General features: G+C 45.9%; 1 protein-coding gene across 1 annotated transcript in view; it reads left to right on the top strand.

The window, feature by feature from the left end:
* Positions 1 to 21,426, top strand: part of TG (thyroglobulin) — an 80,754-nt gene that overhangs the window by 23,427 nt on the left and 35,901 nt on the right. The window contains exons 11-14 of the mRNA XM_079902422.1: positions 649 to 805; positions 2,268 to 2,492; positions 9,345 to 9,494; positions 11,449 to 11,619. Coding sequence (XP_079758548.1) covers positions 649 to 805; positions 2,268 to 2,492; positions 9,345 to 9,494; positions 11,449 to 11,619 — 703 coding nt within the window. The remainder of the gene's footprint in view (positions 1 to 648; positions 806 to 2,267; positions 2,493 to 9,344; positions 9,495 to 11,448; positions 11,620 to 21,426) is intronic.

The raw sequence follows: 21,426 nt of genomic DNA, 5'->3' as shown, positions 1-21,426 counted from the left end.
GGCCTTGTGGTCACAATGGAGGAGCTGTTGCTTCCCGGGAGGGAGGGTCGTGTCCTGCTGGATGTAGGTGTTGTGAGGACATTGGCCGAGTCGTCGGCAGAAGTTGTTTCTCCAATGAAGTACAGCCCCGTGAATTCGGAGTGTTTAGGCTTTCTTGTGTGTGTGTGTGTGTGTGTGTCTGTGCCCTTTTAATTTTTTGAGAATCTTTAAATTTTTTTCTAAGTATATTTGTTTTCTTTGTAGTTTATTTTATTTTATTTTTACATATATGTGTATCTATTCTCTTTCAAATTCTTTTCCCATTTACATTGGCTTTTATTCTGCTTACACCTCTGTCTGCAGGCTGTGTGACCTGAGCAGGTGATTCAACCTCTCTGAACCTGGAACCTCATTTTCCAGCTTTCTCAAGGCTGTGTCCTCCCAAACAGCTCCCACTGGGGACAGGTGGTGGGTGTAGAGCAGACCTTCTGAGGACAGGGGAGGGCTCAGGAGCTCTGATTGCCTGGGGCCAGTTCCCGGGTCAAAGGGAGGTCACGACCTCTCCACGACCTCCTCTGACAGTAACATAAGCCAGTTTTTAAGTGCCTGGCGCGGGCTCGGCAACGCTGGCTCCCTGCTCCGTGTTCTTGAGCTCGTGTCTCTGTGCAGGTGAAGACGGCTGGGACCCCTGTCTCCATCCCCGTCTGTGACGACTTCACGGTGCGGGTGGAGTGTCTGAGCGGGGAGCGGTTAGGAGCCAATGTCACGTGGAAATTGCGGCTGGAGGATGTCCCACCCGCCTCTCTCCCAGATCTGCGTGACGTTGGTATGTTTTCCCGCACTGCTGCCGTGAAGGTGCACAGACTTCGCTGGGTCTCAATGCTCCTATCCATCAGATGGAGCCACTGCGGCCCCAGCGCCTTCCTGTGGGGCTCAGGGAGGGAACCATGGGAGGGTTCCCGTGGGAGGAAGGGGCTAGTGGGAGGGGCTACTTCCTGAGAAGTTTATAAAGAGCAATAGAGTTCTGGTCCATAGCTGACTAGAGCTAAATAATATCACCCGACTGCGCTTTTGTGAACATTTTCTAATTCTCATCTTCGTTTTCTGGGCACAGAGAAGGAAGACAGGTGTGAAGTAGGGGAGGGTGGGGCGGGGTGAGGGCGCCTCCATTGGTTTATAATTTATGTCCTGCCTACTTCCAAACAGAATGTCTCAGACCACTGACACTGTTTAAACCCATTATTAACACTATTTAAAATGGAGTGGTAATGATATGGATGAATCGAGAGTAGAAAGATCTAAGGAGAAGCAGAGTGGCTCTTATGATCGTTACTCTGAACCAGGGTGGGACATAACCCATGGGCTTCTGACCAGAGGGTGGAAGCTTCTCCACTTCCTCTTCCACTGTCTGATGGCCAAATGCCGAGGGTCGGGGCTGGCTGGAGCTTGACCTCTGTTCTATGAGGGGGAACTTGTAGACAACGCCACAGTGTAACCCAGGAGGCAGACTGTATCTCAGACATTCTGCAGTGCCTGTGACCCTAATTACCATCTCCCCCCAGTAGCGTTATGAATTAAGGGTCACTTTTTTTTTCCTCTGGAAACAGCCGGCATAATTTGGGTATGTTTGAAGCTGCAAATGGATGAGATGTTTATTCCTGGCGTCCATGGCCTGGGGCTGCCTTTACAGTAGCCGTTGTGGCGTGAATGTTCCTTGCGTGCTGGGACCCTCCCCAGCTCCAGATGTAGTGCTCACGCATCTGCTTTCTTCCTAGGAAACACTTGGAGTTCGACAGCTGGAGGCCTTCTCAGCGTTTAGCTGAACCTGAGACGGAGGCTCTGCCTTCCCTTTGATCGGCCCCATCACATTCTCTCTTGTAATCCTCACCAACTGCAACAGGGGCATTCCTAGCCCCATTTTTCAGATGGGGAAACTGAGGCGCAGGGATGGTGGCTTGGCAAAGGTTGGGACAGTCGTGTATCTGGATAGTGTACCTTAGATGAGTGATTGAAGTCATGATATCCTATACCAGTGGGGGTCACATTGCTGCCACAGAAATGACAGGAGCTGGAGATCTGGTTTGGAGTCCTAGCTGTGCTTCTGATTCTGTGTATCTTTGGGTCAATCAATCCCCTTCTCTGGGTCTCAGTTTCTCCCTCTGTAAAATGAGACACTGGCAAAGGCCTATGTCTCCTTTCGCTGTGGATGTGCTGGGTGGCTCTGTCCCTGGATCCTCCCTGACCCTTGCAGGAGCAATGACACTCCTGCCTCATCTTGTGTCTTGCAGAGGAAGCCTTGGTGGGCAAGGATCTCGTTGGGCGCTTTACAGATCTGATCCAAAGTGGAAAATTCCAGCTTCATCTGAATTCCAAGACGTTCCCAGCAGACACATTCATCCAATTCCTCCAAGGGGACCGCTTTGGCACCTCTCCCAGGACACAGTTTGGGTGCTTGGAAGGATTCCACCAAGTCTCGGCCACCAGCAACGCCAGTCAGGACCCATTGGGGTGTGGTAGGTTCCCCCTCTCTCCCTGGACCGCTGTTACTGAGCCATGCGAGGTTGTGGGAAAGGCCACAGAGCTCTGATAGAGGTTATTCTGACATACAGAGTGGAGACTCATTCATTTATTTATTGAATGAAAGCTTTTCAATTGTCCAAATATACTCACAGGCATATAGTTATCACCCACCAGGTAGTAGCTGAAACTAGAGGCAACATGACAGAGGAAGAGCTCCCATGTTTGAGGTTATCCTTCCTCTTAGTCCTTGATGAGCTTGGACCCTGTGGCCTGGGCTGCGCTGTCTTGGTGGAGAAGGCCGATGTCTACCCCATGTGCTCCATGGCTTTTCCCAGTCTGGTTATGGCAACACGTCACCCACCACCATCCCCAAATGGCCAGCGATCATCCCAGGACGTGATGGTTCAGGGGAAGTGATTCCTGGTGGAGGTTTACTGGGCTGTTCTTGGCCTGACACATCAGCAGCCTTGGAAGCCATTCTCACTAGACTGCAGCTGCCGGTTCCCCGAATAGAAGCTGTGTGATTTGCTGCCGTAACAAATCGCCACAAATGGAGCTGTTTAAAACAACACCCACTTATTGTGCTGTAGTTCTGTAGGCTTGAATTCTCACACAGGGTCTCACTGGGCTCACATCAAGGTGTCAGGAGGGCTGCATTCCTACCAGAGGCCCTGGGAGGGAATCAGTTTCCTGATTTTTCCAGCTTCTAGATGTTGCCCACATTTCTTGGCTTGTGGCTTCCTTTCTTCGTCTTCAAAACCGGCAGTGTTGTAGCTCTCGGGCCGTTCTTCCATGGTCAGAGCTCCCTTGCATGCTGTCTGTCACTTCTAAGGACCTTATGATTGCACACAGCTGGGTAATCCAGGACACTCTCCCTGTTTTAAGGTCAGTTGACTAGCGACCTTAATTCCATCTGCAACCTTAGTTTCCCTTTGCCATGTGACCTAACATATTTACAGTTTCCAGGGATTAGAACATGGACCTCTTTGGGGGCCATTGTTCCATCCACTACTGAAACTTCCAGGGCCTCATGGTGAGAAGTCATCCTCCCACATGGCATGAGACAGAGGCATTTTTATTGAGCTGAAGAGAGAGACTATGTTTCTCAGTGATTTATTTTTCCACTATTCATGTTGGTTGCAACACAAAAGCTATAAGGCCTTTCCTCTTATGAAATCCATGCCAGATTCTAAGCTCCACACTGGATTTCAGGCACAGCTAACTCTTAACACAGAAACCAGAGACACAACCACTTCTTGCTAACATTTACAGAGGATTTTGCAGTTTACAAACACCTTCACAAATACTTAACTCTTACTATCGCCCCCGGTGGCAGGTCATCGCCCCATTTGACAGGTGAAGAGGCTGAGACTCAGATGAAATGAGGTCATGGGTCTGTAGTGCCCAGAGCAGGGCTGACTCAAAGGAGGGACTCGGTTCTCTGTGGATGAGTTACCCCAGGTCCTCTGGGACCAGAGCTCACGATCCTTCCACCTCAACAGAGCTGCCCAAACAAAGAAGATAAGAAGTAGAAGCAGGCGTGGATGTGCCACCTGCCAGGGTGGGAGAAACAGGGTCACAGCAACAGAGGTGATTGCAACACCTGCCACTGTGTTCTCAGACTTGCTGTGAAGAGCCTTGGGCTCCACTGCCAAAAGCTCACTGTGTGTGTGTGTGTGTGTGTGTGTGTGTGTGTGTGTGTGTGTGTCTTTGTGCACAAGCATGCGTGTATTGGGAGGAGGCTGCTTTTATAATCACCCCAGGTGGTGTTGATAAGGGGGTCTGGGAGCCCCACTTGAAGAGCCTCACCAACCTTGGGTGCCCCCTCTGGAGCTTGGAGCCAAGAGGCGGGACAGCAGGAGATGGAGAGAGGGACCAGTCAAGCGCCAGGTCCGCATTTCCTGTGTGTAAAATAAAGGGGGTGGACTGGGAATCTGGTCCTCGGTTCCCTCTAGGGAACTCGGTTGATGATTAGATGGCCATTTGCTGTCTACCAGGACAGATAGTGCGGCTCAGCTGGGAAGTGGGAGGGGAAGCCGAGCCAGGAGCACAGACAGACTTGCCTGACGGGTGTCAAGCAAGGAGACCCAGGGAATCAGAACCCGGCCTCGGGGTGACCGGCTTCAGAGAGAGTGGGAGTTATAGGGTGGGCCTGTGAATGAAAGGTTTGGCCAGGGCTGCACTTGCTGCAGAACAGGAGTGGCCACCTTTTTCCGTAAAGGGCCAAAGCAAGTCTTTTAGCCTTTGCAGACCATTCTGTTTCTGTCTCGTGGACTCAGCTCGTCCATTGTGGGGGGAGAAACGTGGCTGTGTCCTAATAAAACTTTGCTTGCCAAACGGAAGGTGAGCTGCATTTGGCCTGAGGGCTGTAGTCTACCCATCCTAGCTCTACACAAACCTACATTCTGTTCTTCAACTGCGGCAGCTTTTTACCAAGTTACAGAGCATTGTTGATCACACCATTCAGCCCCACCCCTTACTCCAAATGGTTAGAAAGGTCCAGAATGGAATTCACAAAAGCTGTACCAAAAGCCCTGGATCTTCTCCAGTATCAATGATAACATCCATTCTCTATTGAATTTCTGCATTGCTCTGGTCCAGGATGTCAGGTATTTTTAATGCCAAGGGGTTGACGAAGCAGCTGGGGGGCATACAGTTAAGAGTGTGAGGAAACTGCTCTTGGAAGTCAGGTAGACCTGGGTTCAAGTCTTAGCTCCAGCACCTTCTCAGTGTGGGTTCTTGGGACACTGCCCACCTTCACTAGGCGTAATCTGGAAAACAGGGACAGTAGTTCCTATTTCGTGGGGACTGTGGTTTGCATAGCTGAATATAATGGATACAAAGCACATTGCTTCACACAAAGTGAAACTTCAGCACATTGTTTTGTTGTTAATTGTCCGTGTGAGATTTAAACTCAGCCCTGCTGTTTCCAAATTCTTTGTTCTGTCCGGTGATTCACAAGTCTCCCTTCTCAACAAGGGCTCTTGGTGAAATCACGCCCTCGGATTCTTGTATCTATTCTTACTGGCTCTTTTTCCTTCTGAAGCACATCTGGAATACAGCTGTGAGGCTACAAGCAGAGCATTGTCCTGTGGAGATAAGGCAGGGTTTCTGTGTGCCGTCGTGGGGGGCCAATCTGGATGGTCTCCGGGGGGACAGTGACTCAGGGAGACTGGTGGGAATGTCCGCCTCCCGTGACTCAGGCAGGCGTAGCAGCCTTAGTCTAGGCAGTGCCTACTGCAAGGGGTGGAGGCTTTGCTTGCCCCTCCCACGCGGTCAGTTATGTTCACCCTCTTGCCTCACTGCCAGCCACGTGGCTTCCCCTCAGAATTACCTGCTGGCAACCTTCATACCAGGTTGTTCCATTAAGGAGAATCCCAGAGAAATTGTCTGGATTTTCCATTTCCATTCTGAACACCATTCACTGTCACTCGTTCACTGCAAATTCGTATAATAGAGCTAGTTCTCTACGGATTTTTTCCTGAAGTAACATGTTATGTCTTGTTTCCTTCCTCCCTCCCTCCTTTCCTTCCTTCCTTCTTTCTATTCATGCATCTGTCCATGCAAGCATCTGTCCTTCCTTCCATCAGTCCTCCCATCCATCCTTCCATCCATCCATCCATCCATCCATTCCATCCAAACTTTCAAAATATAATTATGTGTCCAATACCACGTGACATTCTTAGGGAAGCAAACGTCATAGCTCCACTTTCAAAGAGCCCACAGTCTAGCTGAAGCGAGGTTAAGTGAAAAGACAGCTAAAATACCATGTGAAAAGCCTTTTGCATCCCACTCAGGGCAGTCAGGGATGGCTTGCTGGGGTAGTAACGGCTGGCGCGAAGTCTTAAAGGCTAGTTAAAATTGTCACTTGGACAAGAACAGACAAGAAGTGGGGTGTGTGTGTGTGTGTGTGTGTGTGTGTGTGTGTGTGTGTACGTGTGTGTGTCCCCGTGTCGAGTTCGCTAAAGTGATGAAGCACATTCCAGAAATGGAGATTAGCGCAAAAGCAGGGAGTTACGAGGTGCTGTGGCATTATGGGGACAGTGCACATGGTTTGCGTGACAGGAGAATGGGGCCTGAGAGATAGGAGAGGACCAGAGTGGGAGAGGCCTGGGGGCACAGCAAGGGGCTGGGTTTGGTGGGATCACCAGGGGCGAATTTTAAGCTGGAGAGTGATGGGGCCAGGGGTGGGGTTGAGCAAAGCAGGCTAAGGAGTGAAGGAAGGTTATGCTTCCTCAGATATTTTTCTTCAGCAGAAACACGACTGCTGTTGTTTGGGGACTTTGGGAATGGGTTGGCTAGACGGATGGCATAACCCCAAAGCTCTGTGCAACTTGCAAACTCAAATTGGCCAAATTGCCTCATTTTACGGAAGAGGGCACTGAGGCGCCAGGGATTTCCCAGTGATTTCCATGAAGGGATTTAACTGAGGGATAGACATCCAGTTGCTGCGGCGGACTCAGGGTCTCTAGGAGGACCCACCTGCTGGGGAAGGAGGCAACGGAGCCTCACCGTGATGTTCACAAAGGTGCCTTTGGGTGGAAAAGACTCTTGACGTCAGACATGGAAAGAAACAGAGCACAGGTTCCTTGCGCGTGCTCGAGAGGCCTGAAATGTATGGCAGCAAAAATTCCCAGCTCTCTTTTTTCTGCCCCTTCACCTGCACCTTGGGTTCAGAGGCAGCAACTAAGGCTGGCTTAAAAGGTTTTGTTTTCCTTTAGCAATGAACTTGGAGACTACTTGAAAAAACAGCCACAGTAGTGAGGTAAAAATACTAGAGAAGATCAACAATGTGACTCATAGAAGTAACGAAACCCCGCTCTCTGAGCGAGGATGTGCATGGCACAGGGCAGGCCGGAAAACACACCTTTCAGTTTCCAGGGTGTGCCTGGAGTTTCTGATTTACTCAGAAACACCACACACATATGCACACTCAAGAGAGTAGCTCTCAGATCCACGCTGGCTCCGTTCGAGCACATCCTACACGTTTGTGCTCACTTCGTCGTCAAAGGAAGGTGGCTGAATTGGTGTGTGGAGAAAAGGCTTTGGTTTGGCGAGAATGGGGCTTGAATCCCACCCCTGTCATCTCGCTGCCTGGTTGACCTTGCCCTTGAACATCAGTTTTCTCCAGGCTAGAATGGCGCTGATAGCTTTCCCATAACGTGGTGACATTGTAATACCTGGCACTGTGCTTGGCGCGTTCTATAATTTTACTTCCTCCCTGCCCTTTTCAGAAGAGCATGCTGGGGGCGTCATGCATGAATGTCCTGAGGCTCAGCTTTCTCATCTGTGAAGTGCAGGTAGAACGCTGACTCCTGGGTATGCTGTAGTGATGTACACGTGGCACATAGAGGAGTGCCAGGCACAAAGACAGCACCCCCAAGAGTGGGCACGCTTTTGGCTCCCACCCTTACTGGGTAGCAGCTCACTTCTTCTAGAAGTTATTTGGAAAAATCTCCAGAACACAACCCTGAATCAAGAAAAAAGACAAAATAGAACCTCCTTCCGCCATCCCCTTCTCTGAGCTGTCAGAATCTGTGTGGCCAAGTTCACGCACTCGCCTCAGAGCAGGGCTCTTGGACGCCAACTTAGAACCCTCATGCGGCATGCATCTGTCCAGTTTGGGTTTCTAGTTTCTCAGCTCGTATCATATTGGAGGAGCCAAATTAGGAAGCGTTGGGAGTGTTAGAATCAGAGGGACAGAAAGACTGCTGATTGACAGGGGAGCACAGGGAGGAGACGAATGAGGTGAATGAGGCATCCAGGCTGCAAGACGTGAGTAGGTCCTCACTCTCAGGGTCACACTTGGAGTTTCTGAGTAAATCAGACTCAACAAGCCAACTGTGAGGGCCTCTGTCAGTCCTGTGCCCTGGGCGTCTCACTTGCCTCCCGGTAGTCCCAGGTCTGAGCCATGCCATCACCGACTGACCAAGCGGGAGAGGCCACATTCAAGTGAGATGGTGCTGAATTGTTGAAATCACCCCACAGAGGGAGGGCACTCTGTTTGGACAGAGTAGGTGCTGAGGTTGGCTGCCAGGAATGGCTCCCTCAAGTCTAGAATGAATTACCATGTGTTGAGCACCTGTGAGTCTGGCATTATGATATGTGCTTTCTGTACATCATCACTGCACTCCAACGGGATAGTATTATTAATCCTTTTTTTACAGAGGAGAAAATGGAGCCTCAGGGAAGTCCAGAGGCATTTAGGTAGAGTGGGGTGGGGAATTTTACCCGGTCTGTCTGACCCCAAAGTTTGCACCCACCACTGTGCTCTCCCATATTCCCATGGCAACCTATGGAGGGACGCTCATGTTTCAAGATGTTCTCAACTTCATCCCATGACAACCTTCTCTTTGTCTAGTAAGCTCTAGCTCAGTAGCTGGCTTTAGTTGGCTTTTATCTTTCTGTTCCTTGAATAATCCAAACTCATTCCTGCCTCAGGATTTTTGCACTTGCTGTTCTCTCTGCACAGAATTCTCTTCTGCATCTTGGCCTAGAGTATTCCTCACCCATCAGGTCTCATGTGTCGCCTCTCAGAGGGGCTTTCCTCACTTCCTCGTGCCCTCTGCTCCTGCTTCATTTCACTCAACTCTGACATGCTGGTTGGACACCCTCTCATCCTACCAGCCCATCAGCTCCTGGAGAGCAGGAACTTTGTCGACCCTCTTCACGGCTTATCCCCTACTCTTAGAGCCTGACGCACAGCAGATTCTCAGTGGGCAATTTGTTAAATGAATGAGCTCTTATCTGACTCTGGAGTTTCAGAGACCCTGTGTGTTCTGAGGTTGTAACTATAAAGCTAGTGTCTTGTTCTTTAACCTCATTGCTCTGTTTATCTTTTCCAGTTAAGTGTCCTGAAGGAAGCTATTTTCAGGATGAGCAGTGTATTCCCTGTCCTGCTGGATTCTACCAAGAACAGGCAGGTAGCCTGGCCTGCGTCCCTTGTCCTGTGGGCAGAACGACCATTTCCGTTGGAGCTTTCAGCCAGACTCACTGTAAGTTCTAAAGGGTCCCACTTCGAAAGAGAAACCCTACAATGTCATGGGGACCCTGCAGGACATCTCAACCTTGTTACTACTGAAATTTTGAGACAGATACTTCTTCGTTTTGGAGCGCTGTCCCTTGCATGATAGGATGTTTATTTAGCAGCACCACTGCTCCTTACCTATTAGATGCCAGTAGTACCACCCACGCACACCAAGCTGTGACAACCAAACTGTCTCCAGACAATGCCAGATGTCTCCTAGATGGGGGCAAAATTGTCCACCCTTGAGAACCATTGGATACAGATCGTAATCCAAAGGGCACCCCCTTTGAATGCCTGTGCTCTGTCAAGAGCTAGGCCAGACCTTTTGCCCGTGTTGCTTCGTTCAATCCTCCCAACTCCCCTTCCAGGTAAACATTATGAGCCCAACTTTTACGTATAAAACGGCTAAGGCTCACGGAAGAAATTTAGCTAAAGTTGCTCAGCTAGAAAGTGACATAGCTTGCCTTTGATCTTGGCATTGTCTGATTCTGAAACTTCTGATTTTTGTAAGTCAATGTTATCAGATTAAGAAGTGGAAGATGTTTTCCACCTACGATCATTACCACTGTGTAGCTCATATTCCCTTTCTGGCCCCATGAATCTGTCAGGACTGTGTGTACCGGTGGCCTTCTTGTATGTCATGTGATTTCACTTGGCCTATTTACTTAACAGTCAACTGGGGAGTGTTGGGTTTTCTCTAGCAGGGGCCCATAACTTGCCTTGTCGCAAATCTTTTCATGTTAGTCTGAAATGGTGTCAACATGAGGCATTGCTTAAAATCAGAGTAGTGTTTAGAATTGTAAAATAATCAAAAGAGGTCAAGTCACCTTCTGTGACAGAGGCAGTTTCCTTGGTCAGGAGAGCAGTGGAAATAGGGCGGTATTTCCAAGAAAGTAAATAGAGGAATTTCCTAGGCCAGATGTCTGACATTCCTTCTGGAGGAGAAACTCTTTCCCAGGAACTCAGAGTGTCCTTGACACCCGGGCGTCCCGCTCAGTTTGCACACGTTGGCTCCAGACACTGTGGTTTGGGATGACATGAAGTGTTGTCACACGGCCCCGAGGAATCCTTTCTTGAAAGGAGGTCCCTGCAGAGCGCTGATCTTTGTGGAGCGGGTGCTGCCTACATGGCAGGGAGCAGAGGGGGAGGCGGAGGCTCGCCACCCCCCAACCCCATTTCCATCCCCACGCTCCCTCCTACTGGCACTGTGACCTCGGCCAAGTCACCTTCCTTCTCTGAATGTCAACTTCCAGAAATGGGGATAAAGACCAAGCACATATTTCTTATTATAAATCACAGTGTCAAAGCCTGGGACGTGTAGGAGGCTTGTATTATATGTCAGACACTGAGCAAGGTACTGGAATAAAATAGGGAGCAAAGCCAGATGAGGTCCCTGCCTGCTTGGGAGGGAGTCAGACAGCTGCAAACCGTTCCTTCCCGCAGACCAATGGAAATGATAACTGTGCCGGCTCTGAGCAGAGGTAGGGGTCAAGAGGAGAGTGTGTAACACTCGGGCATCAAGGGGTCTGGGGGCTTCCCTGAGGAAATGAGGACTGGCCGGTGAAGAGTTAACTCCTTGCAGACTGGGGAGAAGGGTGCACCAGGAGAAGAACCGGGGGGCAGAACCTGAGTCCCAGCAAATGGTATCAGAGCAGGCAGTGCGTTCCAGGCCGACTGTGGACACACAGGGGCACGTGCAGGGTCAGATGGGCGGGGCCAGGTCACAGCGGCCTTAGTGGCCCAAAGGCGAGCCCAGACTTTGTCTTTTGGTCGGGGTGGCGACACTGACAAGTTTTAAGCTGGGGGGTGTCTGGCTCCAACGTGTGACTTGGGCGTCTGATCAAGGACTGGGAGCCTGGGGTCCGGCAGGGAGGGGACCCCAGAGGCACGGCACTGAGAGCTGTATCCATCTTTGGTTCCAGGTGTCACTGGCTGTCAGAAGAATGAGGCAGGCCTGCAGTGTGACCAGGACGGCCAGTACCGAGCCAGCCAGAGGGATGGGGCCAGCGGGAAGGCCTTCTGCGTGGACAGCGAGGGGCAGAGGCTGCCGTGGTCAGAGACGGAGGCCTTGCTGATGGACGCCCAGTGTCTGAGTACGTGCAGGCCGTTAAGTCAGCCACTCCTGGGGACAGGGCCTGTAATCCCAAGGGCTTTCTAGAAGGGGAGAGACATGTGAGATGCAGTTGTCCCCAGCCTTTCATTTCAAAAACTTTTAACCTATGTAGGAGTTGAAAGAATAGTAGGAAGAACAAATACTCGTCACCCAGATCCAAAAATTGTTATTGTTTTGCTCTTTCTCTCTCTCTTTTAATCATTGGAAAGTATATTTCAGACATCATGAAACCTCACCCCTAAATACTTCAGCAGCATGAGAAATGAATTTAAAAATCATTTGTCTGCTGAGGTTTCCTTTCTTGTGGGCAGCTTGCCTCCAAAAAGCTGGTCAGCATTTCTCCCTCAGTGGGATGTTGGGGGAAGACCCGAGTGCCAGTCCTTCTTCCATGTTACTTGCTGGGTTACCCAGAGCAAATCGCTCAACTTCTCTGATGCTCATCACCCCAGAAGCCTCCTGCTTGCCTCCTGAGACACCGTGAGGGTCAATATTATCCTATGAAGATGCCAAACATTGAGCCCAGCTCTTCAATGAGATAATGGGTGCGAAAGAACTGACAGGAGTCCTATAATCCTAGGTGCATGGGAGTGGGACCAGAACTAATTTAATCCCAGTTGTGCCCTTTACTGGTCGTGCAGTGCTGGGCAAGTCACTTATATTCAACAGTTTCCCCATCTGTAAAATGGGATTGTTAATGCCTTAGCGAAGTGTTAATGAATGCCAAGGGTGTGTGTGTGTGTGTGTGTCTGTGTGTCTGTGTGTGTGTGTGTGTCTGTCCATGGATAAATTGCAAATCCAATGAAAGTCTTTATTATTATTTGTCAGTATCCCTCCTCTTGGGCAGAAATAGCAATTGGGGAGTTAGAGCTGGAAGTGCTTTAAGAGATCAGTTAGGCAGATCTTTGTTATCCTTTACAAATGAGGGAGAAGACGTCCTCAGAGGGAAAGCAACTTGCCCAAGGACCACGGTGATTACTGGCCATTCTGGGTGCTTGCATCTTAACTCTGGCCCTCTTTGCATCCGTACCGCTGGCTTGGCTGTGCGGATTGTAATGCGCACTTTGTAAAGCATTTCCTGGCTTGTTCTGCCCTGTGTTCATCTGGAGCAGACAGGCCAGTTTAATCAGTGGCACCAGAAATGTTTATGAGGAGCAGCTCAGCTTTGCCAACTTTGATGACGCCTCCCTGAAGTACAGGTTTATGAATAGCCTCCAGGTTCGTCCTCAGCATCTTGGCTTCTTATGCAAAGCTTGGAGCTTAGATTTCCCTTTCTGGATATGCAGGAGGATTTCCATGTTAAGAAGCTGGGCCCCCACTGGGATGGCAGCACGCTGTCTCAGAATCCTTTCAACTTGACTTTGAGATCTTTCTCTTTGGGCATGGGATTGAAGTCTCATTATTGAGGTTTTTGTCCCCTAGAAAAGGCGAAGCGCGTAGAGGTCAGCTGTGTAATTCCCCGAAAAGGTATCCACCGGCGAGGACGGTGCCCCTTCCACATCCTGACACCACCTCCCTCTGTCCGACCTGGATCCTCAGACACGTGGATCACTGCTGTAGCCTCCTGATTCATCTCTCTGCTCCAGCCTTGCCTCCATCCAATGACTTGCCCACGGTGCTTCAGAGCAGTTAAGAGGCAATTCTACTTATACAATTCCCCTTAAAACTCTTCAGTGAACCATAATTCAAAAAGAGTCATGTACCAAAATGTTCATTGCAGCTCTATTTACAATAGCCCAGAGATGGAAACAACCTAAGTGTCCATCATCGGATGAATGGGTAAAGAAGATGTGGCACATATATACAATGCAATATTACTCAGCCATAAAAAGAAACAAAATTGAGCTATTTGTAATGAGGTGGATGGACCTAGAGTCTGTCATACAGAGTGAAGTAAGTCAGAAAGAGAAAGACAAATACCGTATGCTAACACATATATATGGAATTTAAGGAAAAAAATGACATGAAGAACCTAGGGGTAAGACAGGAATAAAGACACAGACCTACTAGAGAATGGACTTGAGGATATGGGAGGGGGAAGGGTAAGCTGTGACAAAGCGAGAGAGTGGCGTGGACATATATACACTACCAAACGTAAGGTAGATAGCTAGTGGGAAGCAGCCGCATAGCACAGGGAGATCAGCTCGGTGCTTTGTGACCACCTAGAGGGGTGGGATAGGGAGGGTGGGAGGGAGGGAGACGCAAGAGGGAAGAGATATGGGAACATATGTATATGTATAACTGATTCACTTTGTTATAAAGCAGAAACTAACACACCATTGTAAAGCAATTATACAGGATACAGTAGAATTGCACCGCCTCAGGGCCCTCTCTGGACTCTAGCCTCATTAGAGGACATGTTCCTTTGCGGCTAGACCTGTATCTTTCTTTTTGTTCTATTCGAGAGTAGCTGGCGCTTGTCTTGTCGACACAATGCATGAATGGCTCTAATTATCTGGGCTTCTTTGGAACTATTTCCTAAAGGTCATCAGGGAAAGGGATTCTCCCACCACCTGAATTCCTGCAGCCAGTCTGACAAGCCCTGACACCGAGGCGGGGTGTCCCTGCAGGGGGCAGAGGGACCCAGCATTTCCTGAGTTGGTACTGGGTACTCCGTGCTGCTCTGTTTATTCCTCACACCAGGCAGCTGAGACTCTCAGAGGCTGAGACATGCCCGGGACACAGAGCTGGTGAGGGCGGTGGCATCAGGACTGGCTGACTCCAGAGCTAGTGCCCCTTCCCCATTGCCAGCCGCCTCCACACCTTATCTCTCTCTGCTGCACCTTCAGCGTGGCCCCCTTGATCTTTCTGACGTTGCCTGTGGTAAACCCTTTGTTTAGACCTTGGCCGGTGGAAATATTTCAAGCTCATCTTCCCTTTAACTCTAGATCCAGTTTTCTAGTTCTGCCCTTTGTTGGTCCACACCAAAGACTTCATATTCCATGTCAAGTGCTCAAACAGAGGAATACGCCTACCATTGGAATTACACCGTCTTCATAATATTCTGCCCTGGTTTCCTGGTGTTGTAATGATTTTGGCAGTCATCCATCCATCCAATAAGTAGGAAACTAGTATATATCTGTCACTATCCTAGCTGGCGGGTGTTCACATATCATCAGGACATTATCCTTGTCTTGGAAAGAGACAGGCACATAAATAGCCACAGTACACTGTGCGGAATCATGATCAAATAGAGCGATGTGCCCAGATGCTGACCCTTTATACTTTCCCCAAAACATTTGTAAATATCTGTTATGTATGTAAATTCGTAACTATCTGTAAGGCACCAACAGAATGTATAAATCTGCACACTAACTCAATATTCCACGGAATCATTGGTAGCTCAGTTCATAAATTGTTTCTGTTCTGTTTGTCAATGAGCTTCTTCACAGAACTCTGAAATGTCAGGACCTCCATCACCAAGGTGTCCCTTGTGTGAAAACCAGCAGATTCTCTAACTGAAGTGCTAAACTTACACCATTTCTGGCTCCTGAGAAGATTTAAATTGGAAACTGAAAAATGTTTCAAATTTTATTTAGTCTCCTAGAATGCTGTAAGCTGCTGGTCCATAGCAACCAAGCCTCAGGGACACTGGCTGCCTATGACGTGGTGTTTGCTGGACTGCAGCTTCTGGTCCCTAGAAATAAGATAACAAGGAATATAAAAAATAAAAAAGAGAGGAGGAGATGAGAGCAGAGGGACTGAGTATGGGCTGAGCACATGAACTTGGCAACTTCAATGATCAATGAAGGACCACTTTGTAAAATTAGAATTTGTATTTTACTTTGTAAAATTAGAATTTGTTTTTTAACATCTTTATTGGAGTATAATTGCTTTACAATGTTGTGTTAGTTTCTGCTGTATCACAAAGTGAACCAGTTATACGTATACATATATCCCCATAGCCCCTCCCTTTTGTGTCTCCCTCCCACCCTCCCTATCCCACCCCTCTAGGTGGTCACAAAGCACTGAGCTGATCTCCCTGTGCTATGCGGCTGCTTCCCACTAGCTATCTATTTTACGTTTGGTAGTGTATATGTCTATGCCACTCACTCACTATGTGCCAGCTTACCCTTCCCCCTTCCTCAAGTCCATTCTCTATGTCTGCGTCTTTATTACTGTCCTTCACCTAAGTTCTCCAGAACCTTTCCTTTTTTTTTTTTTTAGACTCCATACATATGTGTTAGCATATGGTATTTGTTTTTCTATTTCTGACTTACTTCACTCTGTATGACAGACTCTAGGTCCATCCACCTCACTACAGATTACTCAATTTCGTTTCTTTTTATGGCTGAGTAATATTCCATTATATATATGTGCCACATCTTCATTATCCATTCATCTGTCGATGGACACTTAGGTTGCTTCCACGTCCTGGCTATTGTAAATAGAGCTGCAATGAACATTGTGTTACGTGACTCTTTTTGATTTATGGTTTTCTCAGGGTATATGCCCATTACTGGGATTTCTGGGTCATATGGTAATTCTGTTTTTAGTTTTTTAAGGAACCTCCATACTGTTCTCCATACTAGCTGTACCAATTTACATTCCCACCAACAGTGCAAGAGGGTTCCTTTTCTCCACACCCTCTCCAGCATTTATTGTTTGTAGAATTTTTGATGATGGCCATTCTGACTGGTGTGAGGTGATACCTCACTGTAGTTTTGATTTGCATTTCTCTAACGATTAGTGATGTTGAGCATCCTTTCATGTGTTTGTTGGCAATCTGTATATCTTCTTTGGAGAAATGTCTATTTAGGCCTTCTGCCCATTTTTGGATTGGGTTGTTTGTTTTTTTGATATTGAGCTGCATGAGCTGCTTGTATATTTTGGAGATGAGTCCTTTGTCAGTTGCTTTGTTTGCAAACATTTTCTCCCATTCTGAGTACTGTCTTTTCATCTTGTTTATGGTTTCTTTTGCTGTGCAAAAGGTTTTACATTTCATTAGGTCCCATTTGTTTATTTTTGTTTTTATTTCCATTTCTGTAGGAGGTGGGCCAAAAAGGATCTTGCTGTGATTTATGTCATAGAGTGTTCTGCCTATGTTTTCCTCTAAGAGTTTTATTATGTCTGGCCTTACATTTAGGCCTTTGATCCATTTTGAGTTTATTTTTGTGTATGGGGTTAGGGACTGTTCTAATTTCATTCTTTTACATGTAGCTGTCCAGTTTTCCCAGCACCACTTATGGAAGAGGCTGTCTTTTCTCCACTGTATATCCTTACCTCCTTTATCAAAGATAAGGTGGCCATATGTTCGTGGGTTTATCTCTGGGCTTTCTATCCTGTTCCATTGATCTATATTTCTGTTTTTGTGCCAGTACCATACTGTCTTGATTACTGTAGCTTTGTAGTATAGTCTGACATCAGGGAGTCTGATTCCTCCCGCTCCATTTTTCTTTCTCAAGATTGATTTGGCTGTTTGGGGTCTTTTGTGTTTCCATACAAATTGTGAAATGTTTTGTTCTAGTTCTGTGAAAAATGCTATTGGTAGTTTGATAGGGATTACATTGAATTTGTAGATTGCTTTGGGTAGTATAGTCATTTTCACAATGTTGATTCTTCCAATCCAAGAACATGGTATATATCTCCATGTGTTTCTATCGTCTTTAATTTCTTTCATCAGTGTCTTATAGTTTTCTACAAACAGGTCTTTTGTCTCCTTAGGTAGGTTTATTCCTAGGTATTTTATTCTTTTTGTTGTAATGGTAAATGGGAGTGTTTCCTTAATTTCGCTTTCAGATTTTTCATCATTAGTGTGTAGGAATGCAAGAGATTTCTGTGCATTAATTTTGTATCTTGCTACTTTACTAAATTCATTGATTAGCTCTAGTAGTTTTCTGGTAGCATCTTTAGGATTCTCTATGTATAGTATCATGTCATCTGCAAACAGTGACAGTTTTAGTGCTTCTTTTCTGATTTGTATTCCTTTTATTTCTTTTTCTTCTCTGATTGCTGTGGCTAAAACTTCCAAAACTATGTTGAATAATAACAGTGAGAGTGGGCAACCTTGTCTTATTCCTGATCTTTGTGGAAATGGTTTCAGCTTTTCACCATTGAGAATGATGTTGGCTGTGGATTTGTCATATATGGCCTTTATTATGTTGAGGTAAGCTCCCTCTATGCCTACTTTCTGGATGGGTTTTATCATAAATGGGTGTTGAATTTTGTCAAAAGCTTTCTCTGCATCGTTTGAGATGATCATATGGTTTTTCTCCTTCAATTTGTTAATATGGTTTATCACATTGATTGATTTGCATATATTGAAGAATCCTTGCATTCCTGGGATAAACCCCACTTGATCATGGTGTATGATCCTTTTAATGTGCTGTCGGATTCTGTTTGCTAGTATTTTCTTGAGGATTTTTGCATCTATGTTCATCAGTGATATTGGCCTGTAGTTTTCTTTTTTTGTGACATCTTTCTCTGGTTTTGGTATCAGGGTGATGGTGGCCTCATAGAATGAATTTGGGAGTGTTCTTCCCTCTGCTATATTTTGGAAGAGTTTGAGAAGGATAGGTGTTAGCTCTTCTCTAAATGTTTGATAGAATTCGCCTGTGAAGCCATCTGGTCCTGGGCTTTTGTTTGTTGGAACATTTTTAATCACAGTTTCATTTTAAGTGCTTGTGATTGGTTGGTTCATATTTTCTATTTCTTCCTGGTTCAGTCTTGGAAGGTTGTGCTTTTATAATAATTTGTCCATTTTATTGGCATATAGTTGCTTGTAGTAATCTCTCATGATTCTTTGTATTTCTGCAGTGTCAGTTGTTACTTCTCTTTTTTCATTTCTAATTCTGTTGATTTGAGTTCTTGTCTCTTTTTTTCTTCATGAGTGTGGCTAATGGTTTATCAATTTTGTTTATCTTCTCAAAGAACCAGCTTTTAGTTTTATTGATCTTTACAATCGTTTCCTTCATTTCTTTTTCATTTATTTCTGATCTCATCTTTATTATTTCTTTCCTTCTGCTAACTTGGCGGGTTTTTTTGTTCTTCTTTCTGTAATTGCTTTAGGTTTAAAGTTAGGTTGTTTGAGATTTTTCTTGTTTCTTGAGGTAGGCTTGTATTGCTGTAAACTTCCCTCTTAGAACTGCTTTTGCTGCATCCCATAGGTTTTGGGTTGTTGTGTTTTCATTGTCATTTGTTTCTAGGTATTTTTTGAAATCCTCTTTGATTTCTTTAGTGATCTCTTGGTTATTTAGTAGTGTATTGTTTAGCCTCCATGTGTTTGTATTTTTTACAGTTTTCTTCCTGTAATTGATGTCTAGTCTCATAGAGTTGTGGTTGGAAAAGATACTTGATATGATTTCAATTTTCTTAAATTTACCAAGGCTTGATTTGTGACCCAAGATATGATCTATCCTGGTGAATGTTCCCTGAGCACTTGAGAAGAAAGTGTATTCTGTTGTTTTTGGATGGAATGTCCTATAAATATCAATTAAGTCCATCTTGTTTAATGTATCATTTAAAGCTTGTGTTTCCTTATTTATTTTCATTTTGGATGATCTGTCCATTGGTGAAAGTGGGGTGTTAAAGTCCTTTACTATTATTCTGTTACTGTCAATTTCCCCTTTTATGGCTGTTAGCATTTGCCTTATGTATTGAGGTGCTCCTATGTTGGGTGCATAAATATTTACAATTGTTATATCTTCTTCTTGGATTGATCCCTTGATCATTATGTAGTGTCCTTCTTTGTCTCTTGTAACAGTTTTTATTTTAAAGTCTACTTTATCTGATATGAGTATTGCTACTCCAACTTTCTTTTGATTTCCGTTTCCATGGAATATCTTTTTCCATCCCCTCACTTTTAGTCCATATGCGTCCCTAGGTCTGAAGTGGGTCTCTTGTAGACAGCATATATATGGGTCTTGTTTTTGTGTCCATTCAGACAGTCTATGACTTTTGGTTGGAGCATTTTATCCATTTACATATAAGGTAATTATCGATATGTATATTCCTATTACCATTTTCTTAATTGTTTTGGGTTTGTTTTTGTACATCTTTTCCTTCTCTTGTGTTTCCTGCCTAGAGAAGTTCCTTTCGCATTTGTTGTAAAGCTGGCATGGTGGTGCTGAATTTTCTTAGCTTTTGCTTGTCTGTAAATGTTTTAATTTGTCTATCGAATCTGAATGAGATCCTTACTGGGTAGAGTAATCTTGGTTGTATGTTTTTCCCTTTCATCAGTTTAAATATGTCCTGCCACTCCCTTCTGACTTGCAGAGTTTCTGCTGAAAGATCAGCTGTTAACCTTATGGGGATTCCCTTGTATGTTATTTGTTGTTTTTCCCTTGCTGCTTTTGATATTTTTTCTTTGTATTTATTTTTTGATAGGTTGATTAATATGTGTCTTGGCATGTTTCTCCTTGGATTTATCCTGTATGGGACTTTGTGTGCTTCCTCGACTTGATTGACTATTTCCTTTCCCATATTAGGGAAGTTTTCAACTATAATCTCTTCAAATATTTCTGAGTCCCTTTCTTTTTCTCTTCTTCTTCTGGGACCCCTATAATTTGAATGTTTGTGTGTTTAATGTTGTCCCAGGGGTCTCTGAGGCTGTCCTCAATTCTTTTCTTTCTTTTTTTTTTATTCTGCTCTGCAGTAGTTATTTCCACCATTTTATCTTCCAGGTCACTTATCCGTTCTTCTGCCTCAGTTATCCTGCTATTGATTCCTTCTAGAGAATTTTCAATTTCATTTATTGTTTTTTTCATCATTGTTTGCTCTATAGTTCTAGGTCCTTGTTAAACATTTCTTGTATTTTCTCCATTCTATTTCCAAAATTTTGCATCATGTTTACTATCATTACTCTGAATTGTTTTTCAGGTAGACTGCCTATTTCCTCTTCACTTGTTTGGTCTGGTGGGTTTTTACCTTGCTCCCTCATCTGCTGTGTATTTCTCTGTCTTCTCATTTTGCTAAACTTACTGTGTTGGGGTCTTCTTTTCGCAGGCTGCAGGTTCATAGTTCCCGTTGTTTTTGGTGTCTGTCCCCCAGTGGGTGAGGTTGGTTCAGTGGGTTGTGTAGGCTTCCTGGTGGAGGGGACTGGTGCCTGTGTTCTGGTGGATGAGGCTGGATCTTGTCTTTCTGGTGGGCAGGACTGCCCCCGGTGGTGTGTTTTGGGGTGTCTTTGAACTTATTATGATTTTAGGCAACCTCTCTGCTAATGGGTGGGGTTGTGTTCCTATATTGCTAGCTGTTTGGCATGGGATGTCCAGCAGTGGAGCTTGCTGGTCATTGAGTGGAGCTGGGTCTTAGCTTTGAGATGGAGATCTCTGGGAGAGCTCTCGCTGACTCATATTACGTGGGGCCAGGAGGTTTCTGGTGGAGCAATGTCCTGAACTTGGCTCTCCCACTGCAGAGGCTCAGGACGGACACCCAGCCGGAACACCAAGACCCTGTCAGCCACATGGCTCAGAAAAAAAGGGAGAAAAAAAAGACAGAAAAATAAAATAAAATAAAGTTATGGAAATAAAAAATATATATATATAATAAAAAATTTAAAAAGTAATAAAAAAAGAGAGCAAGGAAACCAAGAAACAAATCCACAATGATAACAAGCACTAAGAGCTATACTGAGATAAACATAAAAATCAGAAACTAATCAGTTGCATACAGCAAACCCCAAGTCTACAGTTGTTCTCAAAGTCTACCGCCTCAATTTTGGGCTGATTCGTTGTCTATTCAGGTATTCCACAGATGCAGGGTACATGGAGTTGACTGTTGAGATTTAATCCGCTGCTTCTGAGGCTGCTGGGGGAGATTTCCCTTTCTCTTCTTTGTTAGCACAACTCCCAGG

Source organism: Stenella coeruleoalba (genome assembly GCF_951394435.1).
Source record: "Stenella coeruleoalba genome assembly, chromosome: 17".
Classification (NCBI taxonomy): Eukaryota; Metazoa; Chordata; class Mammalia; order Artiodactyla; family Delphinidae; genus Stenella; species Stenella coeruleoalba.
This window is presented reverse-complemented; position numbering and strand designations above follow the sequence as displayed.